This window comes from Schistocerca gregaria, chromosome 2 (assembly GCF_023897955.1).
Source record: "Schistocerca gregaria isolate iqSchGreg1 chromosome 2, iqSchGreg1.2, whole genome shotgun sequence".
NCBI classification, from domain to species: domain Eukaryota; kingdom Metazoa; phylum Arthropoda; class Insecta; order Orthoptera; family Acrididae; genus Schistocerca; species Schistocerca gregaria.
Genome location: NC_064921.1, coordinates 818,637,328 through 818,661,718, shown reverse-complemented (window position 1 = coordinate 818,661,718; position 24,391 = coordinate 818,637,328). Strand labels below are relative to the sequence as shown.

Below are 24,391 nucleotides of genomic sequence, written 5' to 3'. Positions count from 1 at the left end.
TGTAGCTAACCAGAATTATTCTTGTTTTCATACGGAATTATGTTTATTTTCTTAATAAAGTATTTCACAAACCTCGATTGGTGTACTACAAGAAGTCATTGTAGTAAATTCTACGATATTCCAAACTTTTGTTGAGTTATGTAGTTAATGAGCAACTGGAACCAACGCAGAATGACCAACTTTAAAGCCAAGAAGTCTCTCCGCCCACTGTACCTGAAACGCTGTAGGAGGGTCAGCACTGTCTCCCTAGTCAAGTTGGATGAAAGGAACTTATTTTTTGCCGGTGTAGTCACTCCACAATGTTCCCACGGAGGGAATAAAACCAAGGGACACGCTCTCCCCAGCTCATTGTGACGCAGTACATCTCGGAAACGGGTGCTATTTCGGTGACGGCTGTAACAGCACATGCTCGCATCAGATTCTGCAAGCAGCCGACCGCCGGCTTATTGATGTTTTTGTGTAAGCAACGCGTTCATTCACCCGCATCATTTATCTCGTCTCTAACACTCTCATGGTTCGGTATCTGCTTATTTATTTCGTTCGAATTAGTTCACTCCCTCGATGCATCTAATTTTCCCTAAGAACTGGAATGAATTAGCAATTTGTCTTCCTTGTGTGTGTTATGTATTTTTTTCCTAGAAAATAGAATGTTTGTGGGATTAATAGCCTCAGAATTTCCCGTGGGTCTGCGGTCAATATACGGATTTTGAATTCAATTACAGCACCTCTGTTATTCTTCTGTAGCCCTTCCTCCTGTCCCTAAAAACTAGCGTCTACTGAAACACCAGCTGTAGGTTGCGAGCTCCTACGCTGAATAATCAAGTAGACAGGCAAGTTTTGCAGGTAAACCACCGTTTGTTTGTAAACTTGCAGGAAGGAGTTGTAAGTAGGCTTGTATACATCTATAGAAATCAACTTCCATAATTGTAAATAAAGTTGCCCTATGTAGTATTGGTACTCCTGGGGAGCGAGCTGAACAGGCTGTCTGACAGACATTCTCCTAGTTTCCTGTGCACTGTGCTTCATGTATTAGTGAGTACACCGAGCGAGGTGGCGCAGTGGTTAGAACACTGGACTCGTATTCGGGAGGACGACGGTTCAATCCCGTCTCCAGCCATCCTGATTTAGGTTTTCCGTGATTTCTCTAAATCGTTTCAGGCAAATGCCGGGATGGTTCCTTTGAAAGGGCACGCCCGAATTCCTTCCCCATCCTTCCCTAACCCGAGCTTGCGCTCCGTCTCTAATGACCTCGTTGTCGACGGGACGTTAAACAACACTAACCTAACCTAACCATTAGTGAGTACAGATAGAATTTGTACTTAATGGCCAATATGCTCCGCAATCCATCAGAGAGTGTGACTATACAGGAGGAAGAAACACAACCTGAGAATAGTGTCAGAACAGGTAGGAGGTGTCGAATCACTGGAAACAGTAACTACAGTAAATTACCAAGGAGTATCCTCGTGGAGTGTCCTCATAAGACAAATTGTTGGAAAAGTAAATGCTAGCTGAGATTCATTGTCAGAATATTTAGATGGTCTTGTTCATTCGCGAACGTTGAGGCACAAAAGACAGTTGTTGGATCGATTCTTGAGTACTGATTGTCAGTAAGTGACACTTAGCGGCATGGGTTAATAGGAAAGACGCAGAAGACACAAGCGAGAGTGGCGCACTTCCTCCCGGGATCGTTTAATCGGAGCGAAAGCATCACTACGGAGATGCTGAACAAACTAATGTGGCAGAAGCTATAACAGAGCCTTTGTGTCGTTTAACTTTGAAATTCCGAGAGAGAACGTTCTGGGAAGTGTCTGACAACATATTACTCCTTCCGACATACGTCTTGCAGAATGACCACAACGAGACAATTAGAGAAACAACACGCGATGCAGATAGAGGGAGACCAAAAGGTGAACAAGAGTGCAGTGTGAAGTTTCAAAAGGATGTTGGCTGCAGTAGTTATTAGGAGAATAACAGGTTTCTACAGCCCAGTGTAGCTGCATCAAATCAAAATTTGGTCTGAAGACTACAACACGATGGCACCATTCGCCGAAGGAACAGGGACGAGGGCAAAGTATAGTGGTGAGGTAGGCGGACCTTAGAACGTCAGAACCCATGTAAGTCCTTAAAGTTTATAGTGAACGCTACAGATTGTTTATGTATTCCTGAATGTATCCTCCACTTTTATGCAAGTTACAATTAAATTGTTATAACATACTGCATACTGATGTCACTATTTGACATAAACATTAACACTAAAAACAAAAAGAAAAACAATGTGTTCGTCATTTCGTCCACGAAAAAAATTCTCAAAGGTATAATTAATTTAAATGTATTTTTCCATTGTTACATTGCCAGACACTGCCACAAATGTAAAACACTTGAAAGGCCATAAACGAAGAATTTTCAAGTTATTTTCATCGATGTAAAGACGTGTCACATACGAATTTTTATGTCTTTGTAGGTAAAGAGTATTTTTCATGATGAAAAGCGAATCATTTCGTGCAACGAATCCATTTGTGTCCACATTTGTTTTCTCAAATGAAAAAAGTAACGTAATCTAGAGGTAGTAAATAAAATCAGTTTCTTAACGACAGTTTGAAATTTCGTCCCCGGGACCAAAGTAGGAACTGCACGGAGGACGGAATTCAAATAAGAGCTCAGGCTAGGGATTGCAGGCTCTTAATTTACTCACACTAACTCACTTCAGCATAAAAAATTGAATCGTATCGTATACGAAAGCTACAAGTGCTGCGTACAAAAGATTCTTTCAGGAAAACAATGGACTGAGGTCACTCATGAACGCTCAGCTAAACATTTGTTACCGACTGTGGAAACCGAAATGCCTAGGGGACGAAATTAGCAGCAGGGACGATATTAAGGGCCCTTACCTTACCTTCCGCCACATCGCGTAAGGTGGCTCGTGGAGAATAAACGTAGATGGAGCAGAAATCTAAAGATAAGTAGAGGTTGGAAATGCACCGTTGTGGAAATACAGCCGTAATACGAAGGCCAAATACGCGGCAGTTTGTTCGGTAGGGAAGTACATTTTTATGTGTCTAGCAGTGCAGTTCTGACTCAGTAAGCTGCCACTGTGTTACGCTTCGGTTCGTGCGCTGCAGTGGACTAGCAGCCGCGTATGCTGCACTGCACCTGATTCATCAAGACCAGATACACGAACAACAAGCCAGCCGATATTCACATTGCCTACAGAGCAACGGGATGCAGTGCCTTGGGCGCTAGTACGTGGTACGTTGAACAATACCCAAATATGAACTAGCAGTGGTGAACACTTTTAGGGCTGCGGATCATCGCTTGAGAGTAATGAGCATGCTATTAGCCAAAAAGACCAATACAGGTTGGCGAAGAACAATGAGGGTTATGGATTTGATGAAGAGGTACACTCCTGCGTATGAAGCCTGCCGTATCCAACGGGGCAAAGAGATTCCACGCGGTACAACTGTGTTCTTTGGGTTGCCAGCTTTGCAGGCGTTAGGTGATGAGACGAAGTTCGGCTAAAGCCGTAGTTCCGGGCTAGCGACATCTTTACCGCCTTTCTTTATTTCGCCTGTTATGATAGGTGGAGGAAGAGTGTCGCTCGGTGTCATTCCGTCCGCCTAGAATGTAGATGGAGGTATTCCAATCTACTTCGTGTGCTTATACTCAAATGAAACTGATTTGCATATCCGCATGTTGTACAACTTAAGCGATTAAGTGTTTGTTGCATGCCTCCCTCGTTGAGACGAAATTTTAATGCTAAGCAACGCATCTTAATCCACACTGAGTTGCAGGCATGGGGGATAAATATAGTTCGAAGGAAAAGGTTTAGCTTATACGAGGGCTCCTCGGAAAGTAAGGTCCGTGTGCGCTTGAAATAGAAACCACCGTGAAAATCAAAAATGTTTTATTTGCAGCAGTTTGATACATCTTCCAACTACTTCTCTACATAGTCGCCGCTCCAACTTAGACATCTGTTGTAGCGTAGTACCAACTTTCCAATATACTCGTCTCGGAAGGCAGCCGCCAGCGCTTTCCGCCACTTATCTACGCTGGTCTGCAGTTCGTTATCTGTACCAAAATGTTGTCGCCATGGCCAGCGGTTCATCTGAGCGTAGATGAACATTGGAGGGAGCCACATCCGGGCTGCGCGATCAAATACTTTGCAGGGACATTCTCATTGCCCCTACAGTGTGCGCCCGAGAATTGTTATGTAGAAGGAAATGCATGACAGATACGTTATGTGGGCTGCATCAAATCAGGCAAAACCTCTCAATGGGTTCACTTACTTGGCGGAGACACTACTTATCTCGGTATCTTTACGTGCTCACTGTGCGCTCAGAACTGAAACGAGTGACGTGCCGCAATCGACGGACATGCTAGAGAAATACCCAACACATCTGTGCAACGCTTAATTGGATTTTCACTGTCGCTTCCAGTTCGCGATCTATCGGACCTTACTTTTTGAACAGCCCTGTTATTAAGGACAGTAGCTTGTTATTAGTAACAACACTTTTCAGAAGCTTGTGGCGTCTCTTTTCTGTTTTGTGATTACGTTGGGGGAAAAAAATCTGTAAGATTTGTCGTTTACTTAAGTTTGTTTGAAATTCTACAACGTCATTTGTCAGAGGTAGTATTTTACCTCCTGCAACTCATTTGATAGTGAAAGAAAAGAACCACATACAAGAAAGTGATAGAACGTATATCGTGTAGTGCAAACACCCATTACGTGTAAAGAGAGATGCTGAGAGAGAGAGATAGAGAGACACAGAGAGACACAAGGAGAGAGAGAGAGAGACAGAGAGACAGAGAGTTTTCTGAGTGGTGCGGTCGTCCTTACCTTCTCGCGACTTCCCTTCTTCTGCGGCGTCCAGCGGCGGCGGCGGGGACAGCGGCGGCAGCAGAAACAGACAGCAAGAAGACGCATCGTTAGTCAGCGGCGGCTGGCGACGCGGCGCGAGTGGCTACCCTACCCAGCGTGGGTGCGGTGCTACGTACGCGTGTCGCATGCAGGTGCAACGAGTAGACGACACAGGGTGCGCAACGACTCGACACCAAAACTCTCTCTCCACAAGCGAATTCCACCACCTGCTTCCTGAGATTACCTGCTACACCACTCGGCCGGCTCTCTAGCTAAGCGAGCCATGAAAAACTGCACCAAATGTTATTAATATAGAGCTGTACCGGCAGTTGATCCAGGAACCTTGTTTCTTAAGGAGTGAGCTACCAAAAGGCGCCTTCACAGCCTATTTCCGCCGGTAACTGTCACCTACCGTTCCAATTACACAGGAGTTCCTCTGCCATAGCCTGAGGCACCAGCACGGCTGGAAAAGAGGACATTGCAGAGAACTGGCATAGCCACAGCCTAAAGGTTAGCTTCCGGAATGAATATTTCACTCTGCAGCAGAGTTTGTGCAAATTTGGACTTCGCAGCAGATTAAAAATATGTTCAACCAGGACGCAAACGCAGAAGCTTGTGTTACGGGACAGTTGTTCCAAAACTGCTCCTTTACCTGATTAATAGCCCACTATTCAAATTACACTACCAAATCAATTCAAATCACTAGCGACGCATGGGACTATGTAATTAATCGAAACAAATACCAATGATTGTAAGTTTCATAAGTATTCCTTCGTTTCATTGTTATGTGGTAGCGAAGCTGATTTTGCTGGCCGACTGAGAATCTGACCGCCACAGGGGTAGAATAGTAAATAGATAGTAAGACCGTTCTTTCGCTGAAAGACAGAGTCGCTGGCACTTGTGAACTGCGCGGCGGTGACTGTTTGGGACAGAAATTGTACCCTGGTGTAGGGTAATGTGGCGTGATTTGTGGTAATCTCTCTTTCCAGGTTGCAGTGTGAATAGTACCATGTCACTCCGCTTAACCTCATTTTCTGGCCGTTGATTAATGTACAGTGTAAAAACCCTGAAATGTTGAGAAATATGATAAGGATCCTCTGTACAATTTAATTCAGCTCCAAATTTATGAAACATCTCCAGTCATTAATTAGCTAGATTCACCGAAAAGTAGGCCGATATAACATGGTTTCTGAAAATTGTAAGACATGGGTCTGGTAAAATTTTGTTTACATCGCATCAAATTTTACATTACGCTTTCAGTACTTCACGTGACAAATAGCCATTGTACGTACTCTTAGGCTTCCATTACAAATTCAAAGTCTGATATGTCTTACAAATTTGTATAACAAATATACAGACGATTTTGATAGTCTTTGAGCTTAACATAAATTTGTGTTTGGATCAAAAAGAGTGCTCGATGAGTCGATGTGCGTTGTGACATACTTCTGTTCCATAACTAACAGACGAAGGAATTAATTATAATTGTTTTGGGAAAAGAACTAATAAGAGCAGTGTCCGCGGAAGTCTAGGTTTGGTGTTCCCATCGTTGTCCAGCAAGCAATTTTAATCTGATATGTAGTTAAAATGACACTGTTTCAGATAGGGTGAGTGAAAATTTGTATCAAGACCAGGAATCGAACTCGAGTCTCCTGATTATTAGGCAGGTGTGTTAGCCACTTTTTTTTCCATTTAGCCACCGTGGCACAGAGGTTAACAGCACTGCACGGATTACCCTGGTATGCCTCCCTCCTCGATTCAGCCGTTACCTTACAACGAACAGTTTTGCTCTTTACGTAATATGCACTGCGACGGTATGCTGTTCTTGTCTAAAACATTGTATCTGCTGGGATTCGAAACCAGACATTAGTGTATTGATGGTTAGTTATCTTCCAATTAAGAAATGCGGATTCTCTCGAGGTGGTGATGCTGGAATAAAAGAGGTGTGTGTGTGTGGACGGGGACGGGAGAGGGGGGGGGGGGGGGGGTTAGAGAGTTATAAGCACCCGTCTCACTCGCAAACAGTAATTTATTTAAGGCGTTTGAATTTTTGCATATATTAATTACCAAATTGTTCATCGATCTTTTGGAGTATACAGTATAGTGAGAAATAAGAGTTTCGAAAATGGAAAGAAATTCTGAAAAAATTAAAACTTTCGTTTAACAGAGGATACTTCTCAGTTGCATTCTTCTGAATTTGGAGCCTGACTGGCTATAGATAACATTCCAACCAGAAGAGGCGACCACACTTGGTACTGACAATAAGTCTAACAGATTTATAAACCCAAAGGAGGAACCGACAAGCCACAGTAACTTGAGGGAAGGCAAGATAAAAGGAGAAAGTTGCTCGAGTAATAAAAAATGAAGTAAAGACCATCTTTACTGAATGTAGCGGGAAACAACACAAAGATACAGCATCCCCCCGTTATACAGGGTTGTTCACAAGCATCCCTGAGATTTCAGAAGATGAGTTCTTGAAAACACACACATACACACACACACACACACACACACACACACACACACACAAAGCGCATATCTATGGATAGCGCGTCTCTCCAGTATTCGATTTGTAATATCCACCATGGTGTAGTTGTGCTGTTGGCAAGCGGGGTGCACTCAGCCCTTGTGAGGCAAACTGAGAAGCTACTTGACTGAGAAGTAGCGGCTCCGGTTTCGTAAACTGACATACGGCTGGGAAAGTGGTGTGCTGACCACATGCCCCTCCATCTCCGCATCCAGTGCCGCCTGTGGTCTGAGGATGACACGGCGCCCGGTCGGTACCGTACGGCCTTTCAATGCCGGTTCGGGTGGAGTCTAGGCCATGGTATCGTTGCAGAGTATACAACTAGGAGTCAGGCGCATCAGAACATGAACACAGATCACCCAGTCCACATTGTCGCATGAAATTACTTTGCGCCTGCATATTGCCAACTCGATATAAAGAGAAAGCACGATGCTGTCATGCACCTTCGCAGCTGCAGCATCGGCTTCCATCGGCTGCACGAGGTCTTTCACCTGTATTTGCTGCATCACAAGTGGTACTCATATTGAGCAATTATAATGTCATTTAAAAATTTGGGGAGATGTTCCATTCACTGATATGTGTCTGTTTTCCTTACGTCTTGTAATTTTTGTGCAGTGAGCTTTTCAAACTCAGGAGTTACTTGGGAGTAGCCCTGTATGCTCCAGTTGCTGTTGCTTTCACACCTCTGTTCAAATGGTTCAAATGGCTTTGCGCACTATGGGACTTAACTTCTGACGTCATCAATCCCCTAGAACTTAGAACTACTTAAACCTAGCTAACCTAAGGACATAACACACATGCATGCCCGAGGCAGGATTCGAACCTGCGACCATAGCAGTCGCGCGGTTCCGGACTGAAGCACCTAGAACTGCTCGGCCACCGCGGCCGGCTTACATCTCTGTTCTCAGTCTTAGAGCTAAGTGAAATACTCGCGAGCACACTCGCAGATTTTATACAGTATAACTTACGAAGTTGTCGAAGTTTTGAAAGTTTATTGGCCTTGAAGTTATTCAAACAATGGCACGACACAGGTAGTTCCAAGTTTTTTTACAAAAATGCTTTTCGGACGACATATTTATCCGATGTGCTATTTCATGGATGTGATGTATTAAACACTATAGTAATCAATTAATATAAAAACATTAATAAAATATTACCAATAATATAGTTCTATTGTTTTTAAAAACCTAGGCATCTTCGTCTTGTTGAAATTAAGGTTTTAGGGAAGTAACTTATGGAGCGGGGATAGTAGAAAACTACACCTGTCCCCCCCCCCCCCCCCCTCGCACTATCCTTAAAACTGAACCCTAACTCCAAGCCTGCTTCTCCCCACAGATTTGCTGTAGATTCATTGAAATTCCACAGGAACTCTCAAAGAATACACTTTCGGGAGGATTATTAATACATTGAGAAACCAGTGGCAAAGCTAAAACTTTTTTCCGTGGATGTTCAGTTACCTCATTTACAAGAGTGCAACCGGCAGATGGAAGGTATCTGGTTTCATGTACCGGTGATTCATGTACTCTTAACTTAGCTCTAATGTCAAAACATTATCAGCGAACTCCCAGGTATTATTTGAAGACACTACTACATCACAAGAGTTGATATGGGTGGTTTTCATGACTCACAGAACCAGGGCATATATCCAAACGATACGGTTTAATGTGGAATTCGAACCACGATGTCATTCAATTTTGCTTTTCCGGAAGAACAAAAAATGCTAGAAGCAGTATAGCGTTTTCATTTTGGCATTTGATGCAGCATTAGGTTACTTTGTTTTGTTTCGCAAAAGATGAAAACAGTGAAGAGCAAGGTTGTTAGCTGCACTCTTGTAAACGAAGAATTTGACCCGAGAAACACCTCACAATTATCCTACGACCATTTCCTTCACAGAGTCATCTAATCTCTTCCTAAAGTTAGTTCTGACTACACCTCTTCATCCTCCGTTGCTATTAAACTACTTTAAACCTCCTGCAGCTAAGTGATGTCCTGGTTCCATGACGTCAATGATCTGTCCATAGCTAGGACCCTTACCAAGTGGAAACGAACCAAAATTACATGAGGCAAAGTCAATGCTGAAGTCAAACTGCTCGAAAATTCTCAACTCTTCTGATTGCAAGCAGTCAGTATCAAACTATTGATCTCGTATCTTTAAGTACTGTCACGATGATTTGTGAAAGATATTTCTAGATATCACTGCATCTTAAGACTGTAACAGTTTTGAGTAATACTATGAACTATAAGTTATTCATGGAGAGCTGCATCAGACCAGTCTCTGGACTGAAGACCACAACAACAACAACAACAACAACAACAACAACAACAAGTTATTCTTAACAAATTAGGGTTCTCGAAATGTTACGAATGCAGAAAATGGAAACAACAGCTTGGCTGAACACGTGGAAGCTCGCTACGAAGTGCACCATCGTCTACAAAAAACAGATTTTATTCCATGACCAGATATTTGTTTACCCAATTTCCGTCATCCTTTACGATGGTTCTGATGTAGCGAGAGGTGTCTTTTGTAAAATTATTGACCAAAATTGTTGGCCCCTGCCTTTTGCATAACAAGAGACAGTGAGCCATGTTCTTCTGCGTAAAACGTCTCAGGGCATGGTGGCCTTTAAGAACGAAGTGAGAAGCAGATTTAGCGAGCTACAACTATCCTTCAATAATTTCCAAAAAAGGGCGCATACTAATCTTCTAAAGCACATGACGGAAAAAAATTGCAACCCCAAGGAGAAATCGTGCGACGTAAACGAAAGTTGGTAGGCGTGTTTCCACATCTGAAAGATGATGTCTACTCAAATTTCGCACCAATCGCGTAAGAGTGGCGCTAGCACCGCCACTACGAGGATGTAAACCAGGGTTGCTTTAAATACCTTCTGCAGCTCTCGTGAGTGTTAATTACCTTTGAGATTGGACGTGGTGAGTTGCTGTTAGTCAAGAACCCATTTAAGGCGACAAAGATGGCATTATCAACACCTCTACGAGGTCGTGTAATAGGGCTACGACAAGCTGGGATGCTCCTTCAGCGATGATGCAGAAACACTTGACAGGAATGTAGTTGTAAGTAGGATGTTTAGGTTTCTTTATTGGTAACGCCACCGCCACGTAGCGCTCTGTATGAAAATCACTGGCTGTGCCGTGTACAGTCTGTGGCTGGTTTGCATTGTTGTCTGCCATTGTAGTGTTGGGCAGCGGCAGCTGGATGCTAACAGCGCGTAGCGTTGCGCAGTTGGAGGTGAGCCGCCAGCAGTGGTGGACGTGGGGAGAGAGATGGCGGAGTTTTGAAATTTGTAAGAATTGGTGTCATGAACTGATATATATATTATGAGTATAAAGGTAAATACATTGTTTGTTCTGTATTAAAATCTTTCATTTGCTAACTGTGCCTATCAGTAGTTAGTGATTTCAGTAGTTTGAATCTTTTAGTTAGCTAGCAGTAGTGGCGCTCACTGTATTGCAGTAGTTCGAGTAACGAAGATTTTTGTGAGGCAAGTGATTTGTGAAACATATAGGTTAATTTTAGTCAGGGTCATTCTCTTGTAGGGATTATTGAAAGTCAGATTGCGTTGCGCTAAAAACTATTGTGTGTCAGTTTAAGCACAGTCGTGTATAATTCTTCAAAGAGGACTTTTCACATAGACCAGTCTTGTATAAATTTTTCTAAGGGGACGTTTCATAGTCACTGTACATGACTACTGTTAGCGGTGGTCACGAGAAAATATGGTCGCAAGAAGACTGGGTTCTGGACGGCCACGTGGCACTACCGAGAGGGAAGACCATTGTGTTCGGCGTATGGCTCTGGCACATCATGCTGCATCTGCAGCAGCAGTCTGAGCAGCAGTTGGTACCACAGTGATACAACGAACTGGTACACATCGATTGCTTCAATGACAGCTCCGAGTCAGACGTCCTGTAGCGTGCATTCCACTGACCACAAATCACCGCCATTTGCGACCTCAGTGGTATCAAGCAAGAGCTCACTGGAGGGCAGGGTGGAGATCTGTCGTGTTTTCTGATGACAGCTGGTCTTGCCTCGGTACCAGTGATGGCCGTATGTTGTTTAGAAGCAGACCAGTTGAGGGCCTGCAAGCAACCTGTCTGCCAGCTAGGCACACTGAGCATGCACCTGGAGTTTTAGTCTGGAGTGTGATATCGTATGACAGCAGTAGCGCTCTCGCTGTTAACCCACACTCCCTTATTGCGGATTAGTTCGTCAGTCTGGTGATTCGACCTGTTGTGTTACTATTCATGGACAGCATTAGAGAGGGTGGTTCCCAACAGGGTAACTCTTGCACACGTACTGGTGTTATAACCCAACTTTCTACATGATGTTGCCTGGGTCTGCTCGATCACCAGATCGGTCTCCTATCGAGCACAAATGGGTCATCATCAGACGACAGCTCCAGCGTCATCAACAAACAGCATTAACCGTGCTTGTATTCTCCGATCAAGTGCGACTGGCATGGAACTCCATCCCACAAACTGACAACCGGTACCAGTAAAACTCATTGCATAAACATTTACATACTTGCATTCAACATTTTGACACCTATACCTGTTATTAATGCACCAGAATTTTACATTTCCAATGGTTTATCTTGCTTCTAACGTTAACCCGTAAACTCGATATGTTAATCTCTTAAACATGTTCCCTTAGGCAAATGTATTCCTCAGATTTCATTACTCTGTATTATTTTGTGATTTTGTGATTTTTTACCCGTCAATGTAGTTTCCTCACATCGGCTAAATTATCTTAAGCGTAGGAAGTCGATACTAGCCGTGATTAGTTCCTGGCCTATTATTTATTTTCTGAAGCTGTGTGAACCATCACAATACGGAACGCCTTGTGAACAACCTTCTAAAAGCAGCACAATCCCTTTAAATCATGGACACAAGGTCGGTTTTCAAGGTAAAAACTGGTTGTCCATCTTTTTATGTCAGATTTACATTATTTTTATGTAAATATATGAATAAATGACAACAACAGAAGGCTCTCAAGGTCTTATATCCAGTGCTTGAATGGGTAAATCGGGATAGGTGCAGGAAAGGTTTATTTAGCTTCTCCATCGAGAAATACGTAGTGCTAGTAACTTTCTAAAAGATTACGAGTCAACCCAAGACTGATGATCTCATGTTCTGAAATCCATTGTATTTCAGCTCATAAAGCAACCACATGGTTCAGAAAACGAAGTTTAAAATATTAAAAATTGACTACAGTTTCATGAGATGAAGTTCAGATCCATAAAACTGAACAAAAGTACATGTATTGGTGTTCAATGTAGTTAGTTAGCAGCGCATGATTTCCAACTATATTTTTTTAGCACCACAAGTAACAACCGTCTATTTAGTGAAGACACGGATGGGGCACAACTGCTGAAAATTGACAGTTAGCCAAATTATCGGCTAGTGTAGTGAAATTCGCTTGGGAATTATAAGCGCAAGTCGTCTTACATTTTTATTGAATGCAATAAAGGACAGCGGCTCAACAACTTCAGTGCAGTTTACGTGTCAGAAGTATTTAAGGAGAAAACTCACAGAGGAAGAATTATAAGTCCACGTGTTTCGACGCGAAAGAAACAATCCTACGTAACGTTTTAGTTTATTCTAATATTCCAGGAGGAAAGAAAAATCAAGCAAACACATTTTCATAAAGCAAATAAAACTGACGGTAAGCTACATGCGTTTTAAGTTAACATTAAAGGGTATAAAGATGTGTATAAAGATTTATCTAAAGCGAATGATATTACGTTAATGGTACTAATTACCGCATAATTTCTCAATTATTAATTCTCTTACTTTTATTTTCCTTATATAATTAGGGAAGTTTCAGAAATAAAATGCAGAGAGTGTAAATCACCAAATTCATTTGGAGACCTTTTGAGTTGTTTGATAGAGCGCCTTCAACCAAAGTCAGGTAGCTGCTTTCTCTTTACACAGTCTGTTTACAGACCTACAGCTACTACGGAGAGACACGTCTAATTAGCGGAAACAGCTGTGCGTGTTTGATACTTTTTGAGTCATCAGTCTTGTGGTTGGTTTGATGCGGCACGCCGCGAATTGCTCTCCTGCTGCAACCTCTTCATCTCAGAGGAGCACTTGCAAAATACGTCCTCAATTATATGATGGATGTATTCCAATCTCTGTTTGCCTCTCCGGTTTTTGCCCTCTACAGTTCCCTGTGGTAGCATGGAGGTTAATCGCTGATGCCTGAACACGTAGCTAGTCGTTCCGTCCCTTCTTCTAGTCAGTATTTTTCGTGTGTTCCTTTATCGCTGATTCTGCGAATAATCTAATTTACAACATTCTTCTGTAGCACTACATCTCAAATGCTTCGGTTCTCTTCTTTTACGGTGTTCCCACAGTTCATGTCTCATTACCACACAATGTTTTTCTCCAAACGTTCTTTCTCAGCAATGTTTTCCTAAAATTAAGGCCTATATTTGATACTAAAAGACTTCTGTTGGTCGGGAATGCCTTTTTGCTACATCTACATATGCATTGACACTCCACCTTCACAATTCCCTTTTATTCCAATCTCGTATTGCGCGTGGAAAGAACGAACACTTATATCTTTCCGTACGAGCTGTGATTTCCCTTATGTTATCGTGCTGATCGTTTCTTCCTATGTAGGTCGGTGTCAGCTAAATATTTTCGCATTCAAAGAAGAAAGTTGGTGATTGGAATTTCGTGAGAAGACTCCGTCGCAACGAAAAATGATGTCCAGCGCAAATCCTGTTACATTTCAGTGACACTCTCTCCCATATTTCACGATAATACAAAAAGTGCTGTCCTTCTTTGAACTTTTTCGATGTACTCCAGCTGTACTATCTGCTAAGGATCCCACACCGCGCAGCAGTATTCTGAAAGATGGCGGACAAGCGTAGTTTAGGCAGTCTCCTTAGTAGATCTGTTACATTTCCTAAGTGTCCTGCCAGTAAAATTAAGGCTTTGGTTAGCCTTCCCCACAAAATTTTCTGTGTTCTTTCCAATTTAAATTGTTCTTAATTCTAATTCCTAGGTATTTAGTTGAATTAGGGGCTTTAGATTACACTAGATCGCGTGTTAACCAAAGTTTAACGGATTCCTTTTAGCACTTATACTTTTCGTTACTTAGGGTCAATTGCCAACCTTAGCACCATACATATATCTTTTCTAAATCGTTTTGCAATTGTTTTTGATTTCTGATGACTTTACTAGTCGATAAACGACAGCGTCATCTGCAAAAAATCTATGGCGACTGCTCAGATTGTCTCCCAAATCGTTTATATAGATAAGGAACAACAAAGGGCTTATAACACTACCTTGGGGAATGCCAGAAATCACTTCTGTTTTACTAAATGATTTTCCGTCAGTTACTACGAACTGTGGTCTCTCTGACAGGAAATCACGAATCCAGTCACATTACTGAGACGATATTCCATAGGCACACAATTTCACTACAAGCCGCTTGTGTGGTACAGTGCCAAAAGGCTTCTGGAAATCCAGAAATACAGAATCAATTTGAAATCCCTTGTCTTTCCCACCCAAAAATTCATGCGAGAAAAGAGTTAGTTGTGTTTCACAATAAAGATGTTTTCTAAATCCGTGTTGACTTTGTGAAAATAGACAGTGTACTTCGAAATAATTCATAATATTCGAACACCATATATGTTCCAAAATTCTGCTGTATATCGACATTAATGATGTGGGTCTGTAATTTAGTGGATTACTCCCAATACCTTTCTTGAATATTGGTGTGACCTGTGCAAATTTCCAGTCTTTGGGTACGGATCCTTCGTCGAGCGAACGGTTGAATTTGATTGTTGAGTTTGGAACTTTTGCATCAGCATACCCTTAAAGGAACCTAAATGGTATACGGTCTGGACCAGAAGACTTGTTTTCATTAAGCGATTTAAGTTGCTTCACTACTCAGAGGATATCTATTTCTACGTAACTCATGTTGGCAGCTATTGTTGATTCAAATTCTGGAATATTTACTACGTCTTCTTTTGTGAAGCTATTTCGGAAGGCTGTGTTTAGTAACTCACCTTTGGCAGCACTGTCTTCGATAGTATCCTGTCTTGGATAGTATCTCCATTGCTGTAGTGCAGAGAAGGCACTGATTGTGTCTTGCTGCTTGCATACTTCACATACGACCACAGTCTCTTTGGATTTTCTGCCAGGTTTCGAGAGAAAGTGTCGTCGTGGAAACTATTATAAGTCGGAGCTAAATTTCGGGCAGCTGTAGAAGATCGCCAATCGTGGAGATTTTGGATCTGTTTAAATTTGGCATGTTTTTTTCGTTGTTTTTGCAAAATGTTCTGACCTATTTTGTGTACCAAGGGGGATCTTGCTTTTATGTCCTCCTTGCTCCGGCCGTAAGGTAATTTTGCTGCATAGGTATCAAAATTCTTTAACTTCATCTACTTCGTGATCACTAATTCTGATGTTAAGTTTCTGGCTGCTCCCATTACTTTCGTCTTACTTCAATTTATTCTCAATAAATTTTTCGTACACTCAACACATCCTGTCGTTGCATCTTCAATGTACAGATTGAAAAATAGGGGAGAAATGCTACATCCCTGTATTGCACCCTTAGTAAACCGACTGCTTCGTTCTCGGTATCCATTCTCATTGTTCTCTCTTGGTTCTTGTGCATATTGTATATTGACTGTCTTTCCATGTAGGTTCCATCAGTTTCTCTCAGACTTTTGAACATCTTGCACCATTTTACTGATATGTTATCGAACGCGTTTCCCAGGTCGACAGTTCCTATGAAAGCGTCTTGATTTTTCTTTAGTCTAGCTTCCATTATGAAGTGGAACGTCACGACTGCCACTCTGGTGCCTTAATCTTTCCTAAAGTCAAATTAATCTTCATCTAAAGATTCTTAGTTTTGTTTTCCATTCTCGTGTATATTGTTCTTGTCAGCGACTTGGATGCATGATCTGTGCTCAATGTGCGATAATTCTCAACTTGTTGGCTCTTGCTGTCTTCGGGGTAGTGCGGATGATGCTTTTCCGAATTTCTGATGCTATATCGTCATTGTCGTACATTCTACACACCAAAGTGAATAGTCGTTTTGTTGCCACTTCCCCCAATGACTTTAGATATTCCGATGGAGTGTTATTTATCCTTTCTGGCTTGTTTGATCTTAAGTTGAGCAAAGCTGTTTTAAATTCTGATTCTTATATTGGATCCCCTATCTCTTCCCTGTCGACTCCTGTTCCTTCTTCTATCACATCATCAGACAAATCTTCCCCCTCATAGAGGCCTTCATTGTGCTCTTTCCATCTATCCGCTCCTCTGCATTTATCGGTAGAATTTCCGTTGTAGTTAACGCGAGTTTGAGCAACTTAAAATGCTACATTTCTCTGTCATGTAGTCATTACATATGTTTGTAAATCAGCTATAAAATCCTTACATACGTTTGATAAAAAGGTACACAGTTTGCTACCCTCATTTTTGAAGGGGAACTCATATCAAAGGAAATGAGAGGAAATTCAATGATTTTGCGACAGGAAGAGTGAAGAGGTGTCCAAGCGAAAGAGAGATGAAAAATGGTGGAAAAAGTGAAAAATTATATACAATGACATTAAAAATTGAAACGAATTAATTATTCGTAGAGGATCCAAGTTCTAGAGCCAAAATGTGGGAACTAATGTGAATAAAAGATGTTCGTTGTAGTTGTTGTTGTCTTCAGTCCTGAGACTGGTTTGATGCAGCTCTCCATGCTACTCTATCCTGTGCAAGCTGCTTCATCTCCCAGTACCTACTGCAACCTACATCCTTCTGAATCTGCTTAGTGTATTCATCTCTTGGTCTCCCTCTACGATTTTTACCCTCCACGCTGCCCTCCAATGCTAAATTTGTGATCCCTTGATGCCTCAAAACATGTCCTACCAACCGATCCCTTCTTCTAGTCAAGTTGTGCCACAAACTTCTCTTCTCCCCAATCCTATTCAATACCTCCTCATTAGTTACGTGATCTACCCATCTAATCTTCAGCATTCTTCTGTAGCACCACATTTCGAAAGCTTCTATTCTCTTCTTGTCCAAACTAGTTATCGTCCATGTTTCACTTCCATACATGGCTACACTCCAAACAAATACTTTCATAAACGACTTCCTGATACATAAATCTATATTCGATGTTAACAAATTTCTCTTCTTGAGAAACGCTTTCCTTGCCATTGCCAGTCTACATTTTATATCCTCTCTACTTCGACCATCATCAGTTATTTTACTTCCTAAATAGCAAAACTCCTTTACTACTTTAAGTGTCTCATTTCCTAATCTAATTCCCTCAGCATCACCCGATTTAATTTGACTACATTCCATTATCCTCGTTTTGCTTTTGTTGATGTTCATCTTACATCCTCCTTTCAAGACCCTGTCCATTCCATTCAACTGCTCTTCCAAGTCCTATGCCATCTCAGACAGAATTACAATGTCATCGGCGAATCTCAAAGTTTTTATTTCTTCTCCATGAATTTTAATACCTACTCCAAATTTTTCTTTTGTTTCCTTTACTGCTTGCTCAATATACAGATTGAATAATATCGGGGAGAGGCTACAACCCTGTCTTACTCCTTTCCCAACCACTGCTTCCCTTTCATGCCCCTCGACTCTTATGACTGCCATCTGATTTCTGTACAAATTGTAAATAGCCTTTCGCTCCCTTTATTTTACCCCTGCCACGTGATACCAAAAGAAATAATAATGAAAAACACAATATTATATGTGAAGGAACCAGACCAACACAAATACAGGAGGTAGGCGTGCAGTTCTATGCATTTTGGCATGTTTCCAAGGCAACAATTTAGCTTTATTACATGAAATACACGAAGTTCTAAAACAACATCTTTCGTATGATCTCAGTATTGTCCAGAACGTCACCCATTATGTAGACAGATGGAGCGTAAGAAAATATTTCAATTTTCTTTACACTTCCTCCGTTTTCTATTGTCCCTCAATTGATATTCATCCTATCTGGTGTCTCCCTGTAATCATAACTGGATAACTTCATGTACGAAATGTTTCCAGTTTCGTGTGCCATTTTACTCCACGTGCTACTACACTGTGACGACCACAAAGTCTGAATTTATTCGAGACTATTTACATTTGAAGTACCATAATTAAACTTGTTTTATTGCCTTGCATAATTTTTAGTTTTCTGTTTGGTTTCATTTTGAAGAAGTTGTCTGAGGTGTGGATTTTGTAAATGTCACAGCCTTTTGACAGTTTTTGTCCTCTATTATTTCTGCTTTAAAATCTCAAATTTGTTAGCGTTGTTGCTGAACTTAAACTATAACTTTGTGTTTAAATTCTCTTTTACCAGACTGCGACGGTATCTTATTTCGCTGTTCTTTCTGCGACTTTATCGATATCAACATTTGTATTATTCTCTCTTTATTGTAACAGTAATTCCGTTGGTCGACTCTTGTGGCCGTAGCCTATCCCAGTAACATTAGCGGGGGACGGAGACCTATAGTTCACCGTGGAATCTGATGAACTATCCAAATCAATGACGAGTGGAGCCAAGGTTAACGGCAAACTGAATTATTCCGTGGTCCGAGTGGGATTAGCTTCGTGAAATCCTTGTTTCGAGGCGCGCTTTAGCACTATATCAAACCAGGACAGATATGTTTGTCATAATGAAACGTTATTTCAATATTCGTCAAGTTATAAATATCTCTAAAACACAAGTGTCCTGAAAGCAAAACTATACGGGTTTCCATTTCCTCCGGAGGAGGAGGAGATTAGTGTTTAACGTCCCGTCGACGACGAGGTCATTAGAGACGGAGCACAAGCTCGGATTAGGGAAGGATGGGGAAGGAAATCGTCCGTACCCTTTCACAGGATCCATCCCTGCATTTGCCTGAAGCGATTTAGGGAAACCACGGAAAACGTAAATCAGGATGGCCGGACACGAGTTTGAACCGTCGTTCTCCCGAATACGGCACCTCGCTCGGTGTTTTTCCTCCGGGCCTCACAAATTGCGGTGATGGGCCACTCAAACTCATTTCGTTCTACTTCTAGCTCTAACTACTGGTACTTAACATTTTACACTTTATGGGCCCTAGATGGAGTACGTTAGGAGGTGTTGTGTCTTTATGACCCATAATGTTTCACTTTAGCGAAATTTTGTGAAGCAAAGTTGGGGTGGGGAAGTAGCTGGTTGCTCCCGCGTTTCGGATGAAGGGCCTGCTCTTCCTCAGTCTGTCACTTGCCAACTGTGGTCACCCGGGTCGATGCACCAATATTATGGCTGATCCAAAGCAGTAAAAGACTATCCGAGAAACCATCTGGCAGGAAGTGTTACTGCTTCTTTCAGTACAGTACAACTCGGCCAGACTCCAGTTGGCAGATGTTTTCTCTTCACGCTGTCTGTATTTTGGTTCAAGGAGAGTCTTTTTGTATATGAGCTACCCCACAGATTAAAACAGTGTGCGGACCATGATTCGATGCAGGGAGTGCCAAATCAGCGCACACCCTTCTGCAGAGGGAAAGTTCAGTGTTCAAATCTTTTAAATACGTTTGTCTGATAGAAGTCAGTTATATGTAACGGAATATGTGAATATGTGTGGGGATGATGAATGTTTCGTAGGAGTAGTCACACATTTTGGCATACGTCACCTGTCGTTTTCCGCTCTCAGTTTCATGGTAAGAAGTACATTTAAACCTAAACGCTACCTCGAGCAGGGCAAATTGAAAGCGGGAGGCGATGTAACTCATTCGGGGATATTTGGAAAAATATGGTTGGATATATATTGGATTTTCACTGTATTATGTGAAAGTTTTGTGCATGTCGTTGAACGGTAAATATTTTTAAATGACCAGTGGTGAGGAAACGTGACTAACTACAAGGAAAACTTTCAAGTGTCATATTGTCACTTTCTTCTTTTCAGTGCTTGAGTACACTTTCTAAGGAAGTGAAAGGAATAAGGGGCTGAAAGTTTCTGCACAAATTTATGCAGTTATGGTCTATTTTTGAAGAAGAACTTTGGTCCTAATCGGCCGCTGTGGCGGTTCTAGGCACCTCAGTCTGGAACCGCGTGACCGCTACGGTTGCAGGTTCGAATCCTGCCTCGGACATGGATGTGTGTGGTGTCCTTAGGTTAGTTAGGTTTAAGTAGTTCTAAGTTCTAGAGGACTGATGACCTCAGGTGTTAAGTTCCTTAGTGCTCAGAGCCATTTGAACCATTTTTTATCCTCATCCTTTATTAATAGATATTACTGGTAATGATAACGATAATTTGGTCGTAAAATTCGGGTATGAAATTTGAAAAATTTTTGAAAATATCATTAATCGTCATACATTTTGAGATAGGTGGACTATGTTACTACTCTCAAAGAAGCAAAACAATATCGCCAGTAACTAACCTGTAACGTATATTTATTTAAGGCAGAACTTTTGTTCTGAAATGACTGTACTGGGATTTTTTTATTTAATATTTTCACGTCAGATTCCTTAGGACCAAATTGAGGAATAAATATCCAAGGTCATGGAACGAGTCAGTACACGAAATTACAATATTAAAGTAATAACAAATAAAATAAAATGTTTATGAACTCGAAAAAAAAACAAGCCATAAATTTAAGAAAAAGCAAGCAACAATAAAACAAGGATCAGTTTAATTTTTCAAGGAACTCCTCCACAGAGTACAAGAAGTGACCATGAACAAACTCTTCAGTTTAGATTTGAAAGCGCGTCGATTACTGCCAAGAGTTTTGAATTCTAGTGGTTGCTTATTGAAAATGGATGCACCAGTATACTGCACAACATTCAAGGGTTTAATGCATGTCTGATTTCTGCCGAGTATTAACTGAGTGAAATCTGCTTATTCTTGGGAATAAGCTAATATTGTTAACAAGAAATGACGAATATATATATTGAGAGGCCAATGTCAAAATACCCAGACTCGTGAACAGCGGTGGACAAGATGTTCGTGAACTTTCACCACTTATTGCCCGAACCGCTTGTTTCTGAGCCAAAAATATCCTTTTAGAATGGGAAGAGTTACCCCAAAACATAATACCATACGACACAAGCGAATGAAAATAAGCAAAGCAGAGTAATATTCTTGTCGAACGATGACTCACTTTAGATACCGTTCTAATAGTAAAAGTGGCAGCATTCAGTCTTCGAACAAGATTCTGAACGTGGACTTTCCACGACAGTTTACTATCTGTCTGAACACCTAGAAATTTTAACTGTTCAGTTTCAGTAATGATATGCCCGTTCTGTGAAATTAAAACGTCAGGTTTTGTTGACTTGTGTGTTAGAAACTGTAAAAACTGAGCCTTGCTGTGATTTGGCATTAGTTTATTTTGTACAACCCGCGAACTTAGATCATGCACTGCACTATTCGAAACCGAGCCAATGTTGCAACAACATCCTTTACCCCCTCTTGACTGTACCAAACTCAGGCCCCAGGTCACAGCCATTCTCAACATTGTGAATAATGACATTTTGCTCTCTTTAGCTAAAGTAAGAGGTGAACCAATTGTGAGCTACTCCCGTATTCCATAATGGTTCAACTTCTGGAGCAATATTTTCTGATTAACACAATCAAACGCGTTAGTTAAATAAAAAAATATGCCTAGCGTTCGAAACCTTTTGTTTAACCTATGCAGTACCTCACAGAAAAAGCGAATACAGCAGTTTCAATTGTGAAACGATTTCTAAAGCCAAACTGTACATTTAATAGCAAATCGTGTTATAGAAAATGATCAAATATCCTTACACACAGCCTTTGCAGTAAATTTAACAAACACTGATGGCATGGAAATAGGTATAAAATTGTCTACATTATTCCATTCTTCCTTTTTATAAAGCGGCTTCACTACTGAGTGCTTAAATCGTTCATCAAACTGACCATTCCTATTGGAAAAATTAAAATAATGTTTAAATACAGGGCTAACATAAGCAGCACAGTACTTTAATATTCTGCTAGGCACTCCATCATATCCATAAGAGTCCTTAGACTTCAGTCATTTAATTATTGACTCAGTCTGCCCCTTGTCTGTATCACAGAGGAGTATTTCGGACATCAGTCTTGGAAAGGCATTTGCCAAGAGAGTTATATGATTACCTGTAGAAACGAAGTTTTTATTTAATTCACTAGCAATGCTGAGAAAATGATTGTTAAATACTGTACATATTTCTGATTTATCAGCAACAGAAATATTTTTGTTACGAACTGACTTTACGTCGTCGACATTCTGCTGCTGACCAGACCCTTGCTTCACATCAGGCCATATGGTTTTCATTTTATCCTGTGAATTAGCTATTCTATTTGCATACCACATACTCTTTGCCTTCCTAATAACATTTTTCAGCACCTTACAATACTGCTTGTAATGGGCTACAGCAGCTTGATTGTGACTACTTCTAACATTTTGATATAATTCCCCCTTTGTTGTACATGATATCCTTATCGCACTAGTCAGCCACCCAGGCTAATACCCAATTTAGAACATCCTAATGGAAAGCAACTCTCAAAGGGCATGAGAAACTTGTTGAGGAAAGCATTGTATTTATCATCTATGTTATCGGCACTATAAACGTCCCGCCACTCCTGTACCTTGACAAGGTTTAAAAAGCTCACTATTGCTTTTGGATTAACTTTCCTACATAGTTTGTAATTAAATGTGACATTTGTTTGAGTACAAAAGCCTTTTAGTGTTAAAATCTGTACATCATGGTCTGAAAGGCCATTCACCCTTTTACTAACAGAATGCCCATCTAGTAATGAAGAACGAATAAAGATATTGTTTATGGCTGTGCTACTGTTGCCTTGCACTCGAGTTGGAAAAAACACAGTCTGCATCGGATCATATGAATTTAGGAGATCTGCCAACATCCTTTTTCTTGTACTATCATACAACAAATTTATATTGAAATCACCACATATAACTAATTTCTTATACTTCCTACAAAGTGAATCAAGAACTCTCTCTAGCTTGAGCATAAATGCTCTGAAGTCTGAGTTACGGGGCTTAAAACTACAACGATTACAAGTTCAGTTTCACTAAATTCAAATGCCTTTGCATAACATTCAAATATCTGTTCAGTGCAGTACGGTGATACGTCTATGGACTCATGAAATACTGTTATTTATGTACATAGCCACTTCCCAGCCCGGAAGGAACTCCTTGAAAAACAGCCAGCTGAACTGTATCCTGGTAAAGGAAGCCTCTGAATTGTCAAATTATGTAAGTGGTGCTCCGTTATACCAATAATTTCAAAGTCAACGTCTATAAGCAGTTCACTAACTTTATCTCTAATACCTCTTATATTTTGATGAAATATGCTAATTCCTTCTCTACTTAGAAACAGGACGTCCTCTGAAGGTGATTCCTTTCTTAGAGGGGCTTCCTTTAAGCAGGTATACCTATCAGCTGACTTAAATGTAAAAAAAAGGTGCAGCTCTAACACCAACCGCTACAGAAATTTTTCCACCCACTACACTGTCACCTATAAGATTTGCCAGTCTCCCCTTCCCATACACATTGAGGTTCAGGCCATGCCTATTTCTCTATGTTAGTCCGTGTACAGCATGGCAATCATTAAAATAATTGTGTAAAATTTCCGAATTATGTTTTTTAAATTGTGCTCTGAGCACAATTTTGAACAAAATGAAACATTCGGTGACAAGGTTAAAGACAGTTATATCTAGGAATCAAAAGGATTTCTTTTCATTGTGCACGATCCGAAGACGCAGCGGGAGGTGCATTAAGGATGCTGGATCCCAAAGCACCACTGGGGACAGGTCGACAAGTTCATCTCAGACAAAACTGCAGTCTCAGTATCCACGAATTCCATAGAAGACTTCTCGGAGCAGTTGACTGCTGTCAGCATGCTGCCATCCATGTAAGTCAACACCCTGTACATATAGAGAGAAGCTAACTGGCCACAAAGAAACCAGACTTAATCCATTGTGTTAAGCCGGAACAGTTATGCCGGATGGTTCCTCGGATAGTCTTTCGTTGCTCTGTATCAACTGGAACATTGTTAC

The 24,391-nt window shown here is 41.1% G+C and overlaps 1 protein-coding gene across 3 annotated transcripts in view; it reads right to left on the bottom strand.

Moving 5' to 3' along the window:
• The window catches only part of LOC126335149 (probable G-protein coupled receptor 179), a 1,457,037-nt gene that overhangs the window by 14,288 nt on the left and 1,418,358 nt on the right, over nt 1–24,391 (bottom strand). For all 3 annotated transcript variants that reach the window (XM_049998117.1, XM_049998118.1, XM_049998119.1), the window contains exon 15: nt 4,835–4,855. In XM_049998117.1, the coding sequence (XP_049854074.1) occupies nt 4,835–4,855 (21 nt within the window). The remainder of the gene's footprint in view (nt 1–4,834; nt 4,856–24,391) is intronic.